The sequence below is a fragment of the Equus quagga genome, chromosome 1 (assembly GCF_021613505.1).
Source record: "Equus quagga isolate Etosha38 chromosome 1, UCLA_HA_Equagga_1.0, whole genome shotgun sequence".
NCBI lineage: Eukaryota > Metazoa > Chordata > Mammalia > Perissodactyla > Equidae > Equus > Equus quagga.
The window spans coordinates 56081895-56108989 of record NC_060267.1 but is presented as its reverse complement, the minus strand read 5'-3'; the positions used below and the strand labels follow the sequence as shown (position 1 = coordinate 56108989).

The window sequence follows — 27095 nt, the reverse complement described above, 5'->3', positions numbered from 1 at the left end:
GCAAATTCTTTTCAGTTTTCTACGTAGACAGTTGTATGATACATAATGATTTTTTTCAATCTTTACACTCTCGTTTTTCTTGTCTTATTGAACCTGCTAGAAGTTCCAGAACCATAATGAAAACAAGTAACGAGAGTGGGTATCTTTCTCTTTCTCCTGATTCTAAAGGAAATGCTTTTTACACTTCACGATTGACTCAGGTATTTGCTAGTTTTTTCTGTAGAAACTTTTTATCTATTCCTTGTCTGCTGAAAGTTGCTATTGTTTTAGTTGTGAATGAGTGAATGTTCAATTTATTGACATGCTTTTGAGATTTCCTAATGTTTAAACCAATTTTTTCATGAGATAAACCCTATTTTGTATTTTGCATCATATTTACTGGTATAAATTTCCTTATTTCCTTCCAGCTCAACTATACATTTATAAAATTAATGAAAACATTTGGCATTTTTATTGTTTTGTGTAACGAAGATTTGCTAGAGACCATAGTTAATGATATTGTCAGAAACAAAGCCGTGCAAACCTCTCTTAAGGTTTTGAAAGCACACATTCTCTTTTGGGTGATTTGGATATGATTCTACCTATAGGCCGTGAAAACCTTTTTTAATAATTTCTAAATGATTCTTCAACATAGAATGTTAATTATGAGAAATTATTCAAAATTAAATAGTAAATTAATGACATAGATGGTAATATAAAAACTCATTCTCTGATGGAAGTGTACACTGATAAGATATCCAAAAGTCACATTTCAGATCTTTACTTTCTGCCATCTTGAATATCCACAGAAAGATACAGTCACAGAGAATATAATAAAATCAGTTACCACTAAAAAAAAAAATGGAAGTAATATCTATATTTGAGTCTCCTCACTCCATGATTTCTGTGCTAATATCTCTATTTTTATTAATCTGATATCATTCATATCAACTAAAGGAAAAAACAGATTGGGATCTTTGCATTAGAAAGACAAAGAAATGGAACAAAGTTTTGTTTTCATGAATCAAACTGCTCTTTCTCAAAACTAAATGCCTCACAACATCGGTTTACTAGATGCAAAAATTTTGCTTTAAAGTTAGTAGCATTTCTATGCACTTTGTCTTTTGAAACACTACTTTCTCTCCACTTGAAATGATGAGTGTGAGAGAATAAGCCTTTAGTTCTTCCATAGAATTTGTCTCTTCATTAACATTCGATGATGAATGTAAAAGTGTAGTGTAAACTATTAAATACTAAATAAATGTAAGATATTATTATTTTTTTATGTTTTTATTTTATTTTATTTTTTTACTTTATGTGGACAGCTCAAAAAGAAACCAAAGGTTTTAGGCAGAAAGAGTCAGGGAAAAATTTTACATCCAGAAGAAATTACCTCAAGGTCACAGGGTTGCCAGAAAATTAGACCAAATGCTAGGTTACAGGTAAAGAAGACTAATCTCACCAAAAGGTGGAATCAGGATTACCAACAAATTGAAAAAATATGTTTAAGGCATTGCCCAAGGAGAAAATGGGCTCTGGAATGTAAGAGAATCTAAATTTGCCTAAACCTTGACAGTCTGCTAAGTTCTTTACATTTTCATTACTCATTAAATAGACAAATATTTGATTAAACATCACTATCATCTATCAAACACTAGGGATATAATTCCATGAATAAAAATAATTCCTTCTCAGACACCTCCCAGGCATCCAAGCAAAGGCAGTACGTACTACGTACTACAAGAGCATAGAGCAAAGGAACCTAACCTAGGCTGACGGTAGGTGTAGCGGTGACGACCAGGAAAAGCTTCCTAGAAAGTGATGTATGAACTTTCCCCGGGGTTACTCGGCAGGGAGAACACTATGAATAAAGCCCTGATGAAAAAGAGAATGTGTCATGTTACCGGGAAACCACATTCAGTATGACTACAGCTTCAAGTTGGAGGAACCACGTAGAGAAAAAGGAAGCTAAAGGTAAACAAAAGTCAAATAATTACATCATAATAAGCAAGGAATTTGTAGTTTGTCCTAAGTTTGTAAGACTTTATGTAGAAAAGTAATATAATCAGATTTCCAAAGTTTTGGGAAATAAATACAGGGGAATCATAATTAGGGGACAATTAGATAGCTTTTACAATAATGCAGAAAAGAAGCAATTCGACTTTGCCCTAAAGTTGCACCAATAAACTGAACCAATAATAACAGACAAGCTATTATGGTTTATATTTAATTAATCTCCTTTAAATCAGGTAATGATAGCCTGGGGTGAGTTTTCCTTTCACAATATATTCTACGAAAGTTGTTTTGATTATCTCCAAACTATATCATCATGACCACTTCCCCAAACCCATTATTCCTCGCTTCTGGTTCTCTTGGAAAGTCATCGGCAAAGAATTTTCCTTTTCAACTCAATTTACAAAACACATTTGAAGAGAATCAATTTTCACTACCACTTTCAAAATAGAAGTTTAACAAACTTCTTAAGTGATTTTTGAATTTAGAAACTAATAATAACTAACACTGAATTGTTTAATACCTAAACCAAATAGCTAGTTATAGCATCTTAACAATGTCTTTTGTGGCCATCAGCAGAAAATATACCAAGCACAACAGAAACAAAAACACCCCTAAGACCTTAATGAATAAAGAAAAAGTGAAGAAAATTTAAGTAGATATATTTCTTCCTGCCTATGACAAAGGTCAAGTTCTTCAATTCCATTAGACTTGTACTTTAAATATGAAATCTGCTCGCAAAAAGAAGTAAACTGCTTTAGTGATCTTTGCAACTATATTCCAAAATCCCAGGCAAGACTCAATGGATAAAATGCATTATTTTCACTGACAAAGACAACACTAACAATAGGTAACACTTTAGCTTAATATTTTTTTAAAGAGAGAGTAATACCAATATGTATCTAAATAAATTAAATCAATTTATGGATCTGCTAGCTGACAGTTAAGATCACTGATTTCCTCATCTGTTTCTCCTAGTCCGCAATCTCAAATTCTGAGACCTTGAAGTCATATTCATGGTAATAGAAGCTGGAAGTTGGAAGGAAGGTTTCTATCAAAGTATAACCCATACCCTCACAGCCAATTGTTTTGAAGTTTTTAACTCACTCCTCTCCCCTTGCTCCACTCTCGATTTCTTGTCACTCTTTTATACTGCTGAACATGTTTTTATACATGTAAATAACAAGGTAATAGGTGCCAATGAAAACCTCGCTTTTGCTCTAACACCCTGAAATTTTAACTTGCCTCTCATATCTATGCCAATATGACACCACCGAGGGCCTTTAACAGAGGCAAAGGGTGGCCTTGTTATCCTGAAACCAGTGGAAAACATATTTTCATAAGAAGTTCAAATATGAGCTGGTGGTATAGGGAAATCAACAGGGATAATGTTAAATGTTTGTAAATTAAAAAAAACAGAAGAGGGAAAATCAATTCCAAAAATGTTAATTCATTGCCAGTATTCTAAAGCTCTGCCAGTCAAAGCATGCTCCGCGGATCAGCAGCATCAGTACCAGCTGAGAGCTTTTAGTAATGCAAAAGCCCATGCCCTACTCAAACCCACCAAATCAGAACTGCATTTTAACAAACTTCCATTCAATTTGTATGATGTTAAAGTTTGAGAAGCGCTGTTTGAAAGTACCTTACCAAATAAATTACATTACCTAATACCTAAAACATAAGTTGTGTTGTGGAGCTTTCCTTGAGCGAGGCTGAGAATGTAGTACGAACCCAGTCAATACTGAAGGAGCATCCCATACAACAGGATAGAAATGACGAAGGAGTGGCAATTCTCACCTAAGAATAACACATTAATCCAACCCCCATCCCCATTCTCCAAGGAGCAGAAAACATATATTTAAAAACGTAATCTACATATTGTTTCTGGGCCTTACAAGGACATACAGAACAAGAAATAGAGGATAGTAAAGTATGTGGTGAACATGAAATCAGAGAAACCGGATTTGTACCCTAGACTCTGCCACTAAGTAGCTATGACCCTGAGAGTAAGTCCCCTAGCTCCTCTGAAACTTAATTTTCTTATCTGTAAAATGGGAAAATATCTTCCCATTTGACTTGAAGTGAGATAAAAAATAAGATGGGGGTGGCAGAAACTAATTTTGTCAGATAAACAACAAATAATATTTCAGTATATCTCAGTATTTATAAGACATACTAATACTAAAAAATTATTCATTGTTCATCTGTAAACCAAATTTAACTGGGCATTCCATATGTTTATTTGCTAAATCTGGCAACTCTACAGATACTCAAATTTTGACTAACTGTAAAATTAGTCTTTCCTCCTTTCACTATTGAATATGCCATCTTTAGCTCAACTACAGAATGCCAGGAAGTTATCTACAATTGCTATCTGGAAAAATAACTTTTACCACTTCTCAATGCATGATAGCATGAAACTCAATACTTTTTCAGTAGAAGAGTTAGGCAAATCAGCACAAGTCTGTGTACACATTTTTTTTCTACCAATGAATCATTTGAAATAGCAATATATTTATTTCAGAAGTTAGTTAACCAAAGGTGTGTCTATACTGTGCTCGTGTGGCCTATTACAAAAACACTACGCAATATTATTGCTTGAAAGGAAAATAAATAAGGAAATACACACAACTAAGATTGTTTAAGAAAGCCAAAGGAATGACAAGTGGAAGCAAAAATTGGAATTAATAACAGATCATTCCCCTAGATTATAAACTCTTGCCTATAAATTAAAGTCTTTGTAAATAATTCCCATAGGGTCAGAAATGCTCTTGGGCCTATAAAGTTCTGAACATTTTGGCTAAAAAATAAGAAAATAAATACGCCTTCAAAATACAGTTAAACCTCTTTTTGTGAATGACATCTTATGAGGTTTTAGTGATTAGTATCAGTCAATAATAAAAAAAATTCTAAAATGTGCAATGAGAGAAATGGTTATTTGACTAAGTTAGATTTTAAAAATCAACGTGGAATGCTTTCATCAAACTAGACGAAAGAGATTATAACAACAGGAAAATATGTGAGCAAGATATAGGTATTTAACTTTTATTACCTAACAATACAGAGACTCTGGTCTTAATACAGTTGGTAGGAATTACCCACGGATTGCAAACATTCGTTTTGAAGACAAGTCTGTAACAGTCACTGCTACATAAAACATGGGTAATAATAATACTGAGCTCAATTTGTAAGAGGGAAAAGACGACATTTATAGGCCTCACCTCCTGAATGTCCTGCCTTTAGCCAAATGTGCTGTTATATAATAAAAAGGATGGATGAATTCTAGACCAAATCATATATTTTCATCTATCCATGGAATTATTTCTTTGTATTCATTCTCTGGGGATAATGTCATTGATCAGAAACTAAAGCGATGTATGTGTTTTAAGGATAGAGAACGTGATCATCACTATAAATAAAATCTCTCTGCTCTTTACTGAAGGGAAATGGGGACAGAAGAGGGCAGGAGAGGATAAGGGAGGAAGAGAGGAAACAAATAAATCTATGGAAAATGGAAATACTAAGTGGAGACTAAAATATAAACACTACAGTTAAGCATCACTATTAACACAAAACAGGCAGCTAAAACGAAGACTGAAGGGTTAAGCATCTTGCCTAAGGTCATATGATAAACTCATCCAAACATTCAATCTAATCTCAAACCATCAATAAATTACACTTTCTTGATGACCTACTCAACTGGACTTGGCAAAACCATAATTAAAATGGTAAAATACTTCTATATACAAAAAAATACTGCATTAAATTTCAATCTGGAATGAAGAGATACCTTTTTTACATGCTACAGCCAAAACGATCTTTGCCATTGGAAAAACAAAACCTGTTTTATTCCTTGGAAAATAAACTTATTTAGAAATAAGTATGGTTTAATGACACTTACTGCTAGAGTAAAAGCTACTAAAATGAACCAACTACTATTATAAATAACATAACTTGTAACTCAGAGAATTATGTATATACCAATGACTTCCATGGACAGTTCTTTTGGAGCTTTTCATAGGGTTTTGTTAAGAGATACTTAGATCAAAACCTATCATGCAAAAGACAAAATAGGGTACAAAGCGATACCATTTCCCAGTAAAAATATGACTCCACTTGAAGCTTAAGTTGAGACAAAAGTTCTTCAAACACAGGTAAAAGCCTTCATGATATTTTTCTACTAAAGCTGAACTGTTTTCAGATTTTGCCATACTTTGAATTACTTAAGTGGTAGCCATACTGTTTTACTATAATATGTGAAAAAAAATGTTTAAGAGTAGAAAATGGGAGTTAGAGTAGAAAATCACTTTTAAAATGCAGTATTTGTGCTTTCTATTTTTATTGCCAACTTGTAAGATTTTTCTGTTATGAGTATAGTTTATTTGAAATAGGGGTTCCATAAAAATTTGAACAAAATAAAACTGAGTCTTTGCTGTTAACATGGCAGGTGACCAATAATGTGGATGAAAAAGGAATTTTTTAAAAGAACATGAGAAATGCCAAGAGTTAAGAAACATGTAAAAGAAGAAAAGCAAAATAGACTGAAAAATGTCAATGAGGTGGTAAGAGAGCTAACAGAAAACAACATCACACAAACTATGAAAGAAGAGTTTCCAGAAGGAAGGGAGATAATAATACCTAACACCCCAGAAAGGTCAGTAAGCCCAAGACAAACAAGCTCACTGAATTGGGCAACTAGCACATCACTGAAGCGATTTTAGCACAGCAGTGAGAAAAGAATCCAACTGCATAGGCTCAGGAAATAAGTGGAAAGTGTGAAAGTGGAGGCAGCGAGCATAAACAGTTCTTTCAAAAACAGTGAAGGTAAACAGAAAAGAAAAGTAAAAGGTAAAGGCAAGATATTATAGTCATTCGAAGCCAAGGAAAAGACAGGGGGAAGGATTATTTACACTTCTTTAAGGATGGGGGAAATGGATATGTTTTATGTTTGGGAGAATCAGTGGAAAAGAAATGAGGAGAAGACAATTTAATTTATGAGGAAAGGTTTTGAAAACTGCTAAGAGAGAAGGAATGAAAAGAAAAGGAAGATGCAGCCTTGGAAAAGAGCTAGGACATTAGTTCCACTGAAACAAAAGGAAGGTCAAGATGCGTGAAAATATCAATTTCCAGACTGCCGATACTCTAAACTATTCACGTGGTAAAGCAGGAGAGGTCATCTGCTTAGAGAGAAGCAAGAGGGCAGTCTGAATCTGACTGAAGAACCCCCTCCGTGAATTAGATTAGCAGAAGTAATTATAAAAGAAGGGTTTTATTGTGTTTGTTTTGTTTTGTTTTGTTTTTTTGAGGAAGAGTAGCCCTGAGGCTAACCTCTACTGCCAATCCTCCTCTTTTTGCTGAGGAAGACTGGCCCTGAGCTAACATCCGTGCCCATCTTCCTCTACTTTATATGTGGGATGCCTGCCACAGCATGGCCTGATGAGCAGTGCCATGTCCACACCTGGGATCTGAACCGGTGAACCTTGGGCCGCTGAAGCAGAATGTGTGCACGTAAGTGCTGCGCCACTGGGGCTGGCCCCATTATTGTGTTTTTTTAACACACACTCCACACAAATCGCTTATTTTTAAATGAGTCAAAGATAAGGGGACTTTTGCAGAAATATCGTTTAGGTCCTCAAATTTAAATACTGAGAAGATATATCAGGGAGTGAAAACGGAAAAGAGAACTTTTTTCCAAAAAAAGCCTCAACATCATCTTTCTATCTACAATAGAAATTTTAGCACCTTAAAAGTTAAGTGGAGCCTTAAAATATCATTACAGAAGAAATATGTCCTCTTTTCTCATTTTCTACACATACACAACTTTGCATTAGGATTCTACTTTGCACTTTCTATGAATACTGGTATAAATCAATACGAACAGTATAGTGTTTTAAAGAACCTGAAATATATGACATCACGCTACGATATCCTTGATCAAATAGGAATCCATGAAAAAGGCAAAAAGGAGTAATCATAATAGCTCCATTTATTAATTTCTTACCCTGAGCCAGACACGATTCTAAGTGCTATTTGTACTAACTCATTCAATGTTTACAACAACATTTTAGATTACATAATTATCCCAATTTTACAGATGAGAAACCTACCTAAGAAGATTCAAGCAATCTGGGGCTCTATAGCTCATACTCTAATTTCTAGGCTAGAGTACATACAATATAAAGAGCCCTGAGGTTGAAATAAGAAGATCTGGCTTCAAATCTAAGTACTTACTAGTTGGTTGACTCTAGAAAAGTCATGTTCCCTAATCTTAGTTCCTCCTCAGAATAACAATCTGTCCTGCATAACTCATATGTTAGCTGTGAGAATCAAAGAGACAGGTGCTTTTATAAACAGTAAATATATGTCATTATTATTAGGAAATAGCTGCTAGGTAAAATGCATATGGCATTAACATCATTTTCTGAAGCCTATCAGAAATTCTCACACCTTAATTTACATTGCCAGGGCTTATATTCAAAATAAATAACTTTTAAAATGCAGCTTTCTAATTGTTTTCTGCCAGCTTCTCTTACTAATTTACTTACTAATGAAGATAGACAAGTTATTTAATGGGTTCTGAAGTTATGTTATTCACCTACAAAGTGGAAATAATAAACCCCTCCACACACTTGCTGAAGATCAGTTGAAACAAAACCTGTACAACCTCCCCCGTAGCACCCCTGGCACAAAAGACAGCACGGTGATTGGTTTTGTTATCATTAGCCTATCATTCAGCAGAATCACAAAACAAACCCAAAATATAAAGGGGGTGTGCGTGTGTAAGTTTGCATATGTGAAATAATTCAAAGGTTCCTATACAAATCCACAGACTGTGGCAACTTGCCCTCCATCATTCATGCTGCATCGACCCTGCTAATCTAACATAATAGCCAGAATGTCTTTATGAAATTTTAATTGAATTAAAAATATATATTTTTTCTCCTCATTCCCCTGGTTGCTCCTTTCATCTTAATTTCTCTCTCAGTCAAACCCTGGTCAGTCTGATTCTTGCTTTGTGACTACTCTCACCATCTTTTGAAGCACAGAACTTTGAATCTACTCTTCTGATAAACCTAAAACTCCTGCCATTTTATGCAACCATAACTAGATTTCTAGACTTCTCTTTCCAGGAATAAGTTCTATCACATCAGTTCCTTATTAGAGTTCAAGATAAGGTTAGTATACAATGCTCTATTACATATCTTTGTTTTAGTACAAGCATACTGACCTTGAGGTGAGACTGAAGGAAACGGCAAATCCAGGAAGAAAATGTGAAAGAGAAAGTTAGAAAGAATTAATAAGGACAATATTTGGAAATAATATTATTCACAGACAGACAAAACATAAAGCACAGGATTAGAGAAGGGGAAGGAGTCATACAGATTCTGCACAGGCACTAAAAATTAGCAATTTTAGATTTTCAACTCTCAATAAGTATATTTTCATATTAGATTACACCACTGTACCTTAATATAAGTTTCTAAAGGAAAAAAATTTGTCTAAAATTTACCCTTCCCTCAGGGGGTGAAAAAACTAATTTCTTAAACACAAATGAAAAGAAGAGAAGAAGGTTAGCTGCTCACCTTTTCACTAAAGCAGCTAATCGTGATTTCATAACTTTAGTCAACTTAATTTTATACACACCCACCTTGGCTAATCCTTTACCCACCCTGCTCCATTTCTTGGATCCAAGTTATCCATGAGCAAAAGCAAAAAAGCAATGACAGCTTCAGTTACTCTGTAGAATACAGAACTCTTATTTTCCCAACAAATTTGAGATAATTTTCTCAAATGTGAGAATAATTATTTTTTTAATTTTAACCAATATTTTTCATTCCAAATAACTAAAATCCACCCCAAATGGTGCATTCTAAAAGCAATAATGAAGAATATGTGGGTCTATAAACATCAGTTCACTTCCAACACTGCTCAGCAGTAAGAGGTGCCAAGCAGCTATGCTTAACACAGCTACACAGCGTGCAGCCCATGCTCATTACTTCTTCCTGTAACGACAGGCAGAGGCAGTGTCACCTGTTTACAAATTACTCACTTTCACTGAAATGAAGACTATCCTCCAAATATTTAGACTTCTTATGGCCAGTGCCATCCAGATTGTCTTGAGGATCTAAATTTTACTTTAAGTATCTATAACAAGAGGTTTTTTCTTCAATGCAAGCACCATTTCAATTTGTACTTTAATGTTTTCTAATGTTTCAGTACTTAAAAAGAGAATTTACAAAAGTCATTTTGAGAATAATGAAAGGTAAGGATGACAAGATTTATTATCCCCATTATATAAGGTAAAGAGATGAAAAACAGAGCAACAAAACACTTCCTCCTAATCACACAGTGAGTATGTGGTAAATCCAGGATAAAAATGTAGGTCTGCTGACATATCACCTGGGCATACCTCACACGTTCTATGATGGTTACAGATTCCTAAAGTGAATCTACAAAAATCCATGGATCTTTGGCATATATAAAACAGTGCAGAATGCAGACAATGTTCAAAGTAAAAAGAGGCCAATCTCTAAATGCTTGTTCCCAATTATCTTTTTTATTATTGTTGGTTATGACACAGTAAGTTAGAATAATTTTACATCAACAATGACACTACCTGAAATCTCCTATAGATTTATATAAGACACAGATATATCCATGGGGGAAAAAATTGATTAATACTTAATTAAATTAAATTAACTACACACCACTCATCAAGCCATTCTGTGGCAGCACCCCACATACAAAATAGAGGAAGATTGGCACAGATGTTAGCTCAGCAACAATCTTCCTCACACACACACAAAAAACTAATTTATTCTTCTTTTAAATGAAATCAGTGAAATTCATCAAGGAAGAAGAAGAAAGAAAAAGCAGCTTCCCTGGAAAGCAAGCTGAAGCAAGCAGGATCAGATAAAGAAGCAGTCATCTTCAGTTCTGATACTCTCAGCATCTTAGTTTTCATTTTTTTTTTAACACAGCCCATTCTCTCTCAAGGAAGAACACACAACCACCACAGCAGCAGCAAACATTTCTCCTCAGTTCACTGTACTAAGACCATATTCTCTGACACTGTACTTCATGGATCAAAGACACAACTATAATTTAAAAGTAAGGAAATTCTTCTCTAAGGAACCCTTTTCCTCATGAATTGTATACTAGATTATGCCAAAGAGATAAACCAGCTTAATATTCATTTCTATATGGAAGATCTTTGAAGACATTAAGTTGAATATCAATTCAAGCTTTCTTTATGGAAAAATATTTACAAATACGAAAACTAAATATGTAGGTTTATATTTTCAGGTTATACTGTGCCACTGATGCCTGAATATACTGTGATACCAATATAAAATAATCACAAACAGCCTATTTTTCCAATGAAAAGGTCCAAAAAAAGTTTTTAGGTCAACTTAAATAAATAAACCATTATTTACGTATCACTAAGAAAGAAAAAAATTATGCCAATGAAATTATATCATGCTATTATTTATACATGTATTCCAGTTTCAGAGACGTTAAAATGTAAAAAGAAAATTTAGAATTGGTATTTCATTGTAACAAAAGAGGAAAGAGGTTATCTAACTCTGTTTAACCAGCAGATCAAAAAGTAATCCCAATGAATTACATTAAATTATATAAGAATATTCTATGCAAGGACAGAATGTGACAGATACTCTAAGAAAAGCACAAACAAAGAAAAGAGAAATTACTACATAAGGAAGGTCAGTAAAGGTTGCTTTTGGTTTTTTCCCCAAAAGATAACTGTTAAAAAGGGGTTAGATTTCCACAAATGAATAAGGGGAAAAATAATTTTAGTCAAAGAGAAAAGAATAAGAAAAAGCAGACAGGAAAAAAAGCATTCATCTTCTAATTTTGAGGTCCATTTTTTAAGAAAACAGTTAATTCTACTAAGACTATCAAACCAAAGATTGGAAATATCATCCTCTAAACTAGCTCAAGTTTGCCAAAACATTTTAGAAGATTTATGAAAAATAAAAACAACTCCATTTTCATTACATAACATTTCAGACACTAGTAATTTTTAAAAGCAAAGCAAAAACTCAAAAAGCAATATCCCTTGAGCCATAAGATTTAAGCCTAGCAACTATCTTCCCTAATTTCTCCAAATACCACCAGCAAAATTTTCTCTTATACATACACACGTGCAAGTAATACCCCAGATTAAATGTCACTCCTGACATGATGGGAAAATGACCTCATTCTTTGTGTTCAAGCTCAGTTCAGTATGTTGATCCTGATCTACAGAAGTATAGAATCCTCTCACTTACCAAAATGAGTTCAAAAGTTACCAGTTTAGCAGTTCAGACAGTTAATTCAGGAGCTAACTAGTCTTAGCCTAAATTCTGAGCAAACTTGGAACACCTTTGCTTTAAAAAAAAAAAAAAATCAACTAAAGTAGCTCCAAATCTTATGAACAGATCATGTACCACTCTTTCAAATAAGGCCAGTTGTTTATAAATCAGAATGTAGTTCCCTTGGGAACAATATCATAAATACAGGTTAGGTTTTCTTGCTAGTCCATAAAATTTACTTTTAACCATCATTAAAAGCCTAGAACTAATAGTTCTAGGTGAGGTCTGGAAAAGATGGTTAGCAAAGAAAATATAATTAACCATCACAAAGTGGGAAAACTAAGTCCACCATTCTAACTACTTACAAGACTGGCCCAAGAATGTGTGTGTCTATATATTCATGTGTGTGTGTGTGTGTGTGTATGAATGAATAACAAAACTGCTCTCTGGTCCTCTTGCTCTCTTCAGAATAGTCACAGTAGCAGTACAATATCCTGGCTTTCCCTGTCCATTTCATATCTCTACCGACATCAGAGTTCTTGGACCTCAAACTGGCAGTCTAGGATCCAAAATTACCTACTAGCTTTCCCATCAAATGAGCTCTCAAGCCATTATCACTTAATATTGGTCTCAAAAACTAAAAGACCAGACTTAAGAGTCCATAGTTCAACAAGAAGCCCCTTCTCTATGATAATCCTACATCTTGGGGTGCACATTAATTATGTTAAGTATTACTTCCCAGGAATTCAACCAGACCTTAAACTGAAACATCACTGAAACTTCTAGCTACTGGACAAGCTGTGGAAGAATGCCTCTGCCAGCATCATCTACAAAAGAAATGACAATAGCTGCTCTTTATTGGAGTCTTAATCTTCTGGGACCAGAACTATCTCTTCACTGAGTCCGAAGTGACATAATGGCTAGGAGTCAGACGTGGAAAAACTGGCACCTGGCAGCAAAGCAACTCACATGCCAGTTCCAAAGCATTTGTCCTCTAAGAGGGCATTCTAGCATGTGGGAAAAGCCTTTGGCCTCGGCAGGATCCTCAAGTGAGCAGCCTCTGAATCATCTAGCTTGTCTATATCCTTATCTTGTAGAAGGTAGGTTCATCAACGAAAACTGAACACAGGAGGTTCAAAAGGAGAAAAAGTAGAAGAGACAGATTCTGGAATTCTTTGGCACAACTCTGCTATCACCTACCTACTTATGTGATACAGGACCAGTCATTTAATCTCTCTGGGCCTCAGCCTCCTTATCTGTATATAAAAAAAATCTATACAAGGGGGCACCTTTCTTCCTGCAAGTTTTCCTTATGAGAAAATTGTTCCCCAGAGGCCTCTCTGTAGTTTTCCCCTCGAATCACATAAGGATAATAGGCTCAGTGTGTAACTAGTCACCGAAAAAGAAAGTTCTATTACCTTGACTGACTTAAATGAATCAGGATCTACTCCTGGATCTGGGAGTTGCAGGAAACTGCAAAACTTAGGACTGTGTTAGGATTGACGAGAAAATGGATGTTTGGTTGGTATAATATAATTTATTCTCAACTCCAAACAAAAAAAGGAAAGCAGAAAACTAAAACCTGAGATAAAGTTAATCTAAAAAATGGTTCTAAGACCTGTGGTGCCCGGGGCTAGGGATGGGAAGACAGCTGCTGCACAGTGCTCTGAGAGAACCTCTGGCAGTGAAAGAACGTGCTGGATCTTGACTGTAGTGGTGGATACACTGGTGTATACATTTATCAAATCTCAAACAAAAAGCTTAAAATGGGTACATTTTATTGTATGTAAATTGTACCTCAATAAAGTAGGTTTTTTGGTTTTTTTTAAAGGAAAGTACTTTTTTTTTTTAAGGTATGCTTTTTGGTGAGGAAGATTTGGCCCTGAGCTAACAACTGTTGCCAATCTTCCTTTTTTTTTCCCTCCTCCCTGAAGCCCCAGGCCATAGTTGTATATTCTAGTTGTATGCCCTTCTAGTTCTGCTATGTGGGACGCCGCCTCAGCATGGCTTGACGAGTGTTGTGTAGGTCTGCACCCAGGATCTGAACCAACGAACTCTAGGCCGCCGAAGCAGAGCACACCAACTTAACCACTACACTACTGAATCTGTCCCAAGTAGGCTTTTTTAAGGGCTTCTGAGGACTTCTAAAGAAAAGAGCCCCTCCTTGAAGTGTCTGCTCAATCACCTTATCAGAAGGTCTTTCCTGACCACGCTATAAATACAGCAACCACACGAATTCTCCCACCCTCTACCTCCTTACTCTGCATTAACATTTTCATGGTATTCATCACCACTTGACATTTACATCTTTAGTTTCTACTGTCCATCTCCTCCCAACTAGATTATAAGCCCTGTGAAAGCAGATATTTTATCTGTTTTGTTCCCTGATGTGTCCAGAGCCCAGAACAGTAACCAGCAAATAAGAGCCTCCATAAGTAAAAAAATTAATTCATTGACTAATGACGAACGAAAGAGTACATTTTGTGGCAGAGAAGAGAGTGGGTTGTGCAGAGAAAAACTAAACTCACAGATTGGATATTATTTTCAAGAGCCTGATAACTATAAATCTTATTAACAATGGTATTTTTAAAGATACATATTTAAAGGGAGAGCAACCAGGCAAAAGGAACAGGGAATAAAAAACACTTTAGGGTTTTCAAAGATTAAAGATTTATAAGAAAGTATGTCCTTTCTTCTCATCTTTTAATCCCTCTACTAAATTTTAAAACATACCCCAAAATGAAATCTACATCCACGAAAATCCCAGTTTTTATATTCCCCAAATCGAGAAATACAGTAAATCTACATTTTCTATTCATTATGGAGGTTACACACTAATACATTCTATTATTCTTGTGATCGCTAAAAATTCCTAACTTTGATAAATCAAAGGCAATCCTTTCCTCCTCCTCCTCCTCCCCTCTGCCCTGCTCTCCCTCCCCCGCCCCACCCCCACAAAAGCCCCCTAGTACACAGTTGTATATTCTAGTTGTACGTCCTTCTGGTTGTGCTATATGAGATGCCGCCTCAGCATGGCTTGATGAGTGGTACCATGTCCGCGCCCAGGATCCAAACTGGCAAAACCCTGGGCCGCCAAAGCAGAGCATGCAAACTTAACCACTCGGCCACAGGGCCAGCCCCTCAAAGGCAATCCTTGATACCTAAATTATCTGAAAACCAGAAGATGGCTGCCATTCTCTAAATACTATACAAGTTTCTAAATGGTATGTTGAATCTAATCTAAATGAACCTCGTATTAGAGTAAACTGAAGATTTCTGCTGCAAACACCAAATTCTGCAGATTCATTAGTATTTCTGTATTAGAAAAAAAGGTAAAACAAACACAAAAGCAAAATTATGAAGCAAACACAACATATGGCACGGGAGATAATGCTCCTAGCTATGCTATGCCATGACATGAATATTTGGCTAAAAGGAATAATAAGACTGAAACAGAAGACAATGAACAATTCTTTCAAGAGTCTGAAAACAGACTAATATCAGAATTCTATCAGCCTACATTACTAAATATTTTAAACATCATGCCAAAGAAAAACTGTTCATTATGAATTTAAATAGAAACTCTAATATTCTCAACCACATTCAGTTCCTGGGCTAATCTAAACCCATCTACATACTTACAAAAGGACATTCATTCCTAGTTCTAGTTTTATAGATTTTTTTCTTTCAACTGACCTATAAAGACTATCCAGAACTACTAGGTGATGACTTTCCTGAAGTGTCACCTTCATTAGGCTACAGTGCCCAGTCACTTAATCAAAGACTAATCTAGACGTTGCTATGAAGGTATTTTGCAGATATAATTAAAGCCTTTAATCCATTTAAGCAAAGGAGATTATCCTAGATAATCAAAGTGGGCATAACTGAATCCTCGGGAAGACTGTAACAGTGGGGCTGAGGTTTCCCTAGCAAAGAAAAGAAATTCTTGGGGCTGGCCCCGTGGCCGAGTGGTTAAGTTCGCGCACTCCGCAGCAGGCGGCCCAGTGTTTCGTTAGTTGGAATCCTGGGCGCGGACATGGCACTGCTCATCAGACCACGCTGAGGCAGCGTCCCACATGCCACAACTAGAAGAACCCACAACGAAGAATACACAACTATGTACTGGGGGGCTTTGGGGAGAAAAAGGGAAAAAATAAAATCTTAAAAAAAAAAAAAAAAAAAGAAAAGAAATTCTTCTATGGACCAGTTTTGGCCTGTGGCTGCAGGAGTTCTAACCTACTAGTGATCTCTTCTTGACAGCCTGCCATACAGATTTCAGACTTGCTTAGCCAGACCCCACAATCATGCAAGACAATTCCTTGCAATAAATCCCTTTATATATATATATATATATATATATATATATATATATCATCTACTGGTTCTGCCACTCTGGTTGAACTTTCACTGATATACACTACAGTATGGAATATGATTTTAGAAGTAATACTTATTAAACTTAATTGGAGAAAATGTTTTACATCTGCAGATGTATGGGTGAGCATACACAATCCTCTTTCCAAAATTGCAGTAGGTGAAGACAGTGGTACAACACTAAATCATCTCTGAACAGAAACTACTGTTGTTCTTTAAGAGCAATGTAAGGGACTATTCATTTTCCTCAAGACCACAAAGAATAGGTTTAGGAATCCTTGATGATTTATCTAAATCTGTTAATACTGGAGATCCTTACATAAGAAGTACTAAGAAACTTTAAAAGAACACTAAGACTTTCCTTTAGTTCAACGATTCTAACAGTCTGCTTTTATTTTTGCACTTAGAAGGCTGCTGAACACCCTTCAGAAATGAGTTGTACGTCCTGAATGACAGTGGGCCTAGTTGCAATAGTCAAGGGGCTACCCCTTCAAGGGCATTCAAGCATAAAACAACCACATAAAAGACAGGCTGGAACAAAGACTAAGACAATTTTACACAACAACAACAGAATCTTACCAGAGAACACACACGTTGTCCACAAGCAATGTACCTAAGAGGTACAGTTCAACCTAACACATAAACAGCTGTTCTTTAATTCTGATCAAGCAAAATGCCCAGCAAGGCCCAGCAGTAGCAATCCAGTCTAGTACAGAACCGTGGCCTTACATAACACTCACTTTCCCAGGAAGTCCCAAACAAACCCCTGACAGTGCAGGGACAGAACCTGGTGTGGAAGGTACAAATTGCGGGAGACCGGCATTCTGAGACAGAATATGGCCAAGAGGAGACACACATACGAACACACAGACATGAAGCCCCAATAGAACAGGACCGTGATGAGACAAATCAAAAGAAAGGTGAAGAAATTCAAACAGTATATTACAGGAAGACACCCACACACAGGAAATAGTGGAATGGCACCATAAGAAGCAAACGGTTAGTAAGAAACACAGCAGCCACACACAATGCACTTCAGTACTAAATCTGGGAACAAAAGGTATAATATAATCCCAACTATTTTTGACTATTTATTCTTATTTTAAATTATGTTGCTCAGTAACAAATTATAAAGCCAGTAGCAAAAACTGAGTTTTAAAAACTTTCTTTTTTTAGTAACCAAGAAACTTTGCGACAAATTCTAAAACAAAATTACAGCTGCTGCATGACCAGAGGACAAACCTGTATAGTGCGTTTTCAACTTTATAAATTATATTCTGTGGAGAGAGTATATCATTTAGAACTCTTTCTCAAAATATGAAAAATATAGTGGCTAATAAAAGCTATGTGGTTGCTTTGGATATCAAACATAGATTTAATCCTATTTCTTACTCTCATTCAAATCATGTCCATTTCCCAAAATCAGTATTAGGTCCAAAAATGAATCAAGATGTTTTTCAAGCAAGCTGCCTGGAATAGCAAAGCAATAATTTCAATGTAGATTTCTAATACAAGAACTCAAACTGAAAAATGAAACTTTATCAAGGAATTTCTTTTCTGAAATATTGAAATATATTTAGTGGGAAGTCACTAATCCATCAAAAGTATTGTATTTTAAAATCTATACACTACTGTTGCTGATTTCAGGCCAAGACAAAAGCAAAGAGAGGTGCATATTCATGCAAGTGTGTGTGTGTGCGCGCGTGTGTGTGTGTGTGTGTGTTGAGGGGGGAAGATACAGTGCAAACATGGACAAAAGCATAAAAAAACGCACAAAATCTAATCTTGAGATTCGGGTAATTTGTTAATTTTGACTTAAAGAACTTTATCTGTTTGTCTTATCCAGAACCAGAAAATATAAATAGAGTTAATAATCAAAATAAGAGGAAATGAGTGAGTAAGTAATCAGCCTACAGTGTGAAAGTTATTCACACTTTCAGTATAGTGAAGGAGAATTGTGAGGGTTGGACTTCATTGTTTTAGTTTCTTGAAAATCAAATTTCTACGGATACAGAATAGAAGAAAAAAATAACTTCTGGGGAAAATATCAAGTCTTAAATTGAAGTAACCCGAAAATTTAAAACTTAATAAACTTATGAAAGGAGTCAAATACTTCCCACCCTTCAAGAGCATGAAAATAAAATATTCCTAAGAATCAGGCTCCAAGGAGCCACACAGATTAGGGGCTTCATCCTGTCACTGACAGTCCGACTGTTCAGAAGACCGTGGGTGATTAACCAAGTCCCACCGGAAGAACTGTTTCCATGCACCCGTGAATTTATTTTAAATATACGGTGTAAAAGAAGAGGTCAAGAGGAATACGCTTAATCTTTAGTATGAAACACCCTAATTTTTTAAAAAAGACAAAGAAAATTCCAAGAGAGCTGTCTGACTGGATCTGTTCAAACTCAGCTCATTTTGAAGAATTCAAAGTCAGAGCTCCACAAAAATCAAATCCAGGTCTCCTACACTGTCCTCAAGATGCACCCCCTTCTTCTAACTCTGACCTATGCCCTGATGTAATCGCCTGCTTCTCCACAACACAAATGGTGAAGTCTAACAATTCATAACCCAAAGGAGTATCAGCTCAACAAAAAAGGTCTAAACCTATGAGAAAATATTAATTCCTTGAACTTGAGGCTCATTTGTTCCTTAGATAGATAAATAAATAACTAAAGACCAAGTAGCTTTTGTACTCTCTTGATTAGCCGGTAGAAAACTTTAGTTTCTTAATCAAGAAATACTTTCTCTCTTTTCAATCAATGATGCTGAAGTCCATAGCTTCCCAATTTATTCCCATTCTGTGCTGCCTTTTAGAGACTGCAACAATGAATTTAAACTGACTCAGAATAAAAAGGAGATGATAAAGTAACATCAAGCACTCAAGAATCTAAATTCAGAGAGGCAAACATATTTAAAAAGTCTGCCACAGAAATACATAGTTTATAAGCATACTTTAATATTTCTAACATAGTGAGTCCCTGTTCACTTCCCTTTTCTTACCTTTCCAGCTCGGCAATCTTCTTATCTTTGTCATTCTTCTCATTTTCCACCTCCTTCAAGATTTCCAAGAGGCGGTCAACTTCTGCCTGGGCCTTGCTAGATTCATCTTTGTACCTGGCAATCTCTTTCTCCAATTGCTGTATTCGGTCACTCATCTCTGGGCTGGCTCTGGCTTCTAATGTTGCCTCATGTGCCTACAAAGAAAAGTGTTCAAATTCTATTAGATAAACACAATGGCAGAAGGCAAACTATGTCCCAAAGAACTTCTATATTCCAATTTAAATAGAGTATTATCAAATATCTAATAGCTAGTCTTCAATTTATAAGGGTTTTCTCTGCTTAAATATTACATAGACAAAATATTAGTAATAAATGAACAAATAATTATCTTAGATTCTGAATGAATTAGTTATTTTAAAAGAATACATCCCTGAATATTTATCAGGCCAAAAATCATCATAAGCCAAGACACTGTTCAGAGTCTAGTGAGCTGTACTAAGAAGCCAGACTACTACTGATCTCTCCAAGATAATATCAAAAGGCATCACCAGAGATTCCCGCTGATCTTACCATAGCCAGTACCAATGCTGAGATCTGATTTCCACTTGATGCTCACTTCCCTTCCCTTCTCATATATACTGCTTTACCAAGCACATACAAATCATATGGCCTTGAGCATTGAGAAACATATACAGTCATGTATCACTCAATAACAAGGCTACATTCTGAGAAAGTTGTCATCAGGAGGTTTTTGTCACTGTGTGAACATGATAGAATGTACTTACAAGAACCTAGATCATATAGCCTACTACACACCTATGTTATATGGTACTAATCTTATGGGGCCACTGTTGTACATGCGGTCTGTCAACCAAAACATCAGTACGCAGCAGCAAGTGTGATGTCATCAGAAATGGAGTTAGGTTGGGGCCAGCCCAGTGGCATGGTGGTTAAGTTCGTGCACTCCACTTTGGTAGCCCGGGGTTCGCAGGTTTGGATCCAGGGTATGGACCTAGCAGTGCTCGTCAAACCACGTTGTGGTGGCATCCCATATAAAATAGAGGAAGATTGGCACAGATGTTAGCTCAGCAACAATCTTCCGCAAGCAAAAAGAGGAAGACTGGCAACAGATGTTAGCTCAGGGCCAATCTTCCTCACAAAAAATAGTTAAGAATTAAAAAATAATTCTAAACATGGAGTTAGGTTAAGAAAATGGCTATCACCACATCAGTAACTTCCTAATGCAAGGATTCAGGATCTTTCAAGATAACAGGAGACAAAGTCAGAAATCAACGATTACATTTAGAACTGAGAAAAGGTCTTTTATTCAGGATCCTGTTGCAATAGCAACTAGGACCTTCAATGCATCTTGGAATATAAAGCAGTTTCACTAATCAAAAACTAATTTTCAAGTCTTCGATTTTTCTCCTGAATCTCTAAAACCATGCACATATAATGTATTTAATGAGAAGGTAAAGGCTAAGATGTTTTCTTGTCTCTTATTCAATAGACAACAAAACATACTTAGTCCCCTAAAATGGTTTGAAAAAATATTAAAGGGATAAATACACATTCTTAAGAAATACTTCAGAAAGCTCTAAGGCAAAATACCTTGAGGAAAAGACAAATGTTTCTATAACCTGGGCTAAATATTTTGTCAAAGCAACAGCTGTACTTTTAAGATTAAGTCCTTTACCAATATCTTTTGTTACAGGTTTAATCACTTGTGAAAATCCACAATTACTAACAGAGGCCTTTAAAGGAGACTCTACTGGCAGACATGTATTTTAATACGTTAGCAAAATTCTACCCTAAACTGGTATAGTTAAAAGCCAAAACAAAGTAAAAGCAAGGGGGAAAGAGAGGCAGCCCTAAATGAATTAAGTGATTAATTTATGCTTAGTGAGCATAAAACAAAGCAAAAGCAGCAGAAATGTGGACATTTCCCAAAGTTTGGGGGAGAATTTTGGTCTCGCAGAAACTTTTCCACTTTGTATCCACCTCAGTATACTTTAAAAAGGAGTCATTTAAAAAAACACAACAAAAAAAACCACTCGAGTTCCTACTTGAGGAAAGGAGAGATGAGAAGGTCAAGTGTATTCACTTTCTATAGGACAGTAAAAAAAGCATCACTCGTGCAAAATACAGCAAAAACATCAGCTAGGACTTTATGGCGTCACTTTGTCAGGTCACCTACTGACTTGGATGGGTGGTTTAACACTATTTCAGGATGCTGAAGGGGAGAAGACTCAGGGGAGAAGAACAAAGAAAAGTAGAAGGAAACGGTATGAGAAGAGAACGAGGAAGAAAACAAAAGGTAAAAGGTTAAGAAATATAGTTTAAAAAAAACTCCAATAAAAAAATTCAGAGTCTATTTCTCCCCAGGGAGAAAAAAGAAAGAATTTATTAGCATTTTAAAAAATTCTGATAATACAGGGCCAGCCCTGGTGGACTAGCGTTAAGTTCGGTGCGCTCCGCTTCTGCAACCTGGGTTCGGTTCCTGGGCACAGACCCACACTGCTCTGTTAGTGGCCATGCTGCCCACATACGGAAAAATAGAGGAAGATTGGCACAGATGTTAGCTGAGGGTGAATCTCACTCAGCAGGGAAAAACAAATCAGATAATACAAAAGTTGAATTTCAATGCTTTCCTTAGTAATTCTGAGGTTATTATCTCATGCTGAAGACACAGAAAACCAAAATTCAGGTATAGGGGATAAATTTTTAAGCTATAAATAGGTCAAAAATGACTTCAATTTGTCATTATCTCTAGACCAGTCATTTCCTACTCCAAACATAATAGAGAAGAAATTTGCTTTGAAAATTTCAATGATAAACACAGCCTTTTGGATAAATATACATTACAACACCAACCTTACATGAGCTATGGTTTTCAGCAAGAAGAAAATATGCCAAAGATTATTTCAGGTAAACCCATAAATAGGCTATAAAGCAAAAAAGACTGCTAATACAGAAGACAAAGATAACAAAATTCTAGACCTAATAGGCGCCCAAGAAGAATTAAAATTGTAGCAAAAAAAAAAGCCATCTGACAATACGTACTGTGCTTCTTTTTTAATTGAGATATAATTGACATATACATTATATTAGTTTCAGGTATATGACATAATGATTTGATATTTGTATATATTTCAAAATAATGACAACAATAACTCTAGTTAACATCCACTACCAGTTACAAATGTTTTTTTCTTGTCATGAGAACTTCTAAGATCTAGTCTCTTAGCAACTTTCAATTGCACAACACGGTATTGTTAACTACAGTGACCATGCTGTGCAGCGCATCTCCAACTTATCTGTAACTGGAAATTTGTACCTTCTGACCACCTTCACACATTTCACCCCCACCTCTGTCAACCACCAATCTGTTCTTTGTATTTATGAGTTCAGATTTGGTTTTGTTTTTTACATGCCATGTCTATGTGAGATTATACAGTATTTGTCTATCTCTATCTGACTTATGTTACTATCCTGCTTTTATAAGGTAATAATGCTAAGGAATTACTTATCTACTAGAATGAGATAAAATCTGAAATACAATATTTAATAATTGTTCTGAGTCTTACATTTTATTACTTAACTCTTATCTCAATCTTATATTAGGAAATATGCTCTCATTTATTCTAAGACATTTTTTTAAGTCAAAGTGTATTTCTTTTCAATAGAGGAAATTTCCAAGATAAATTCATAAGAGTTTAACGCACTTAGATAATATGATAAAATACTCAAGTTCATTTGACATCTAGCAGAACTAAGAAAGCTGTACAAGACATACATATTGTTAATTAAGACCTCTGTGATTTCCTCTCAAATTCCTGGGGTTAGGTAATTTATTAATTCTATAAATGTGTTAATTAATAAAATTAAATCTGACTCCCAAAAACAAGCAATAAATTGGGTTTTTATTTTATTCCTATTTTAGATTTTATTCTAAATGGCAAAATTCACATAATTGTCTTCATAAAATAAGAATGAGTAGGTCTGTTCCACATGTAAAACGACTGTAACTTCAGCTCCAACGTGTAAAAAGCTTGGAACTCATAACTACCATCCTTACAACAAGAAAAAGTTGAAAAACTGAAAATCAATGACTTTTCTTGATTTATCAGAGAAGTGAGGTCATAGGACAAACTACCACTCCAAAATCAGGACACATAGGCAAATACAGAGAGTTGAAATTGAGATCTGCTTACCTGGAACAAAAGCCATTAGGAGAAAACACTTAAATGGCAACTTTGAGGGACTGCCGGAGGCTGAGTGCAGATGAGCAAGAGGGGGAGAAAGTCCTAGGGCTGCAGTTTGAGGGTAGCGCCACACACGTTCACAGGCTTTACCTCCAGAAACCCTACCAGTTTCTCACAGTGAAGAGCTGACAAAAATCCCCTTGCGGTTCTAGCACGGGGAGAGAAAGAGCAACAACTGTGACCAAAGCGTACTCTATCCAAAGACTGATTCTCTAGGAGTGAAGAATTTAACAGAGCTGTATCCCACTTGGGGGAAGAGTATTTCTCCCACTCTAGGCCCCTCTAGCTAAGGGGGAAAATAAGCTGAGAAACCTTTGTGAAGATCAAAGCCAGGAACACAGGCTAATAAAAGATTGAGACAATCAAAAGATTATGGAACACTTACTGTCCCCCACACCAACTGGGTTCAGTGTAATAACAGTGGATCACAGCTGAAAGAGCCGCAAAACACAGACTCTCTATGGAGAGAGAAGCCCAAGTCAACAGAGGAGCCAAGGACAATAGAGGAATTTGAAGCCTCTGCCACCTACAGCTACAGCAAACATTAAATACAGCTCAACTTCTAGCCAAATTAAACCTCACACATAGGCCTATGACTTCAGTTCCTACTATCTGATACACCATGTCTGGCTTTCACAAAGGAATTACATGAGATGCTAAAACGCAAGAAAAAATGCAGCCTGAAGACATACAGCAAGCATCGGATATTTGACAAAGATGTTGGAATTATCACACAGGGAATTTTAAATACCTATGATTAATAGTTAAGAGCTCTAATGGAAAAAGTAGAAAACATCCAAGAATAGATGGGTAATATAACCAGAGAGGTGGACATTCTAAGAAAGAATCAAAAGGAAATGCTAAGTTTTAAAAACGCAGAAGAGAGATGAATGCCTTTGATGGGCTATTCAGTAGACTGGAACTGGCTGGAGAAAGAATCAGTAAACATGAAGATAAGTCCATAGAAACTTCCCAAACTAACGTGCAAAGAGGAAAAAAAGAGAATGAAGAAACAGTACAAAACATCCAAGAACTATGGGATGATTTCAAAAGACGCAACCTACACATAACTGGAATACCAGAAGGAAAAGAAAAGAGAAGAAAAATTTTAAGTAATAATGGCTGAGAATTTTCCAAAGTAAACAGCAGAGCAAATCAGGAAGCTCACAACAGCAGACAATATAAATACTAAAAATCTATCCATAGGCAGGTCATAATCAAAATGTAAAGTATGAAAGACAAGGAGAAAAGCTTAAAAGAAGACAAAGGGGAAAAACCACCTTACCGATAGACCAACAATGTTACAAATTACAGCAGACTTCTCATCAGAAACCACATGTGCAAGAAGATAGTAGAGTGAAATATTTAAAGTGTTAGAGGGGGAAAAAAAACCCATCAACCTAAAATTCTATATCTAGTGTTATTATCCTTCAAAAGTGACAGATATTGAATGACGATGAGATACACCTGAAACTAATAGGATACTGCATGTCAAATATACATCAATAAAAATTTTTTTAAGTGAAGGGGTAATAAAGACTTCCTCAGACAAACAAAAACTGAAGAATTCATAGCCAGGAGACCCACTGTGTAAGATATATTAAAAGAAGTCTTCAGGGAGAAGGAAAATGACACAGGTCAGAAATTCACATATATACAAAATTAGAGAAGGAATAAATGAAGTTAAAATTACATCTTTTATCATTCTTACTGCATCTAAAAGGTAATGATTTAAGGTAATAATAATAACAATGTATTGGGTGATTATAGCATATGGATAAATGAAATGAATGATAACGTCATCAGGGAAAGGAGGAAGGAACTGGAAATACTGATATGCTATTTGCACCACACCTAAAGTGGGACAGCGTTATCTGAAGGTGGACTTACATTAGTTAAAAACGTACACTGCATGACTTTTTAGATATGACACCAAAAGCACAGGCAACAAAAGCAAAAATAAACAAGTGGGACTACCTCAAACTAAAAAGCTTCTGCATAGCAAAGAAAACTATCAATAAAGTGAAAAGGCAACCTCCATAATGAGAGAAAATATTTGCAAACCATATAGATAATAAGAGAGTAATATCCAAAATATATAACAAACTATATAGATAATAAGAGAGTAATATCCAAAATATATAACAAACTCATACAATTCAATAGCAAAAGAACACAAAATTCCCATTAAAGAATGTGCAAAGGAGGGCCTGCCCAGTGGCATAGTGGTTGAGTTCATGTGCTCCACTTCGGTGGCCTGGGGTTCACTGGTTCAGGTCCCAGGTGCAGTCCTACGCACCACTCATCAGGCCAGGCTTGGTAGCATCCCACATACAAAAAAATAGAAGAAAACTGGCACAGGTATTGGCTCAGCAACAATCTTCCTCAAGCAAAAGAGGTAGACTGGCAACGGATGTTCGCTTAGGGCCAGTCTTCCTCACCAAAAACAAAAAAGAAAAGAAAAAAAGAAAAGAAAGGGCAAAGGATCTGAATAGATATTTATCAAAGAAGACAGACAAATGGCCAACAGGTATATGAAAAGGTGCTCAATATCACTAATTATCAGGGAAAACCAAATCAAAATCACAATGAGATCACACCTCACACCTGTTGGGATGGCTATTATCAAGAAGCCAAAAGATAAGTGTTGGCAAGGGTATGAAGAAAAGGGAGCCCTTACATATTGTTGGTGGGAATGTAAATTGATACAGCCATTATGCAAAACAGTATGGAGATTCCTCAAAAAATGAAAAATGGAGAGAGACGTCAGCAACATGGCAGAGTGAGCTCTTCCCTTGTCTCTCTGCCTTTGTAAATACAACTAAATGAACATCCACTGACCAACGGAGGAAGCCCACACAGCACAACAGGATGCCTGAGAGACAAAAGTAGCTATACATCTGAGGGTGGATGGACTGCCCCCAGGAAGTGGTGCAGATAGGTGAGCACTCCCTGCACTCCTGTAGTAGCCCTGTGCATGGCCAGGAATGTTTTCTAGCCTGGAGAGAGAGCCAGAACGTGGGAACATGCACAGGGCAACTGTAGGAAGAGGTGGCAGCAGCCCTTAGCATGCTATGATGGCTTTCCCGGCATGGGGGAGCCCACCATGCCCCTGCGGCCCTAAGGACTGCCCCCAGCTTGGTCT

The 27095-nt window shown here is 36.0% G+C and overlaps 1 protein-coding gene across 11 annotated transcripts in view; it reads right to left on the bottom strand.

Annotated features, from left to right (window-relative positions):
• ERC1 (ELKS/RAB6-interacting/CAST family member 1) overlaps window positions 1-27095 on the bottom strand; it is a 519222-nt gene that overhangs the window by 298604 nt on the left and 193523 nt on the right. For 8 of the 11 annotated variants that reach the window (XM_046661687.1, XM_046661678.1, XM_046661704.1 and 5 more), the window contains 2 exons: window positions 19686-19879; window positions 9221-9232 (listed from right to left, as the gene is read on the bottom strand). In XM_046661687.1, coding sequence (XP_046517643.1) covers window positions 9221-9232; window positions 19686-19879 — 206 coding nt within the window. The remainder of the gene's footprint in view (window positions 1-9220; window positions 9233-19685; window positions 19880-27095) is intronic. The other 3 variants (XM_046661716.1, XM_046661724.1, XM_046661740.1) reach the window with 1 other exon arrangement.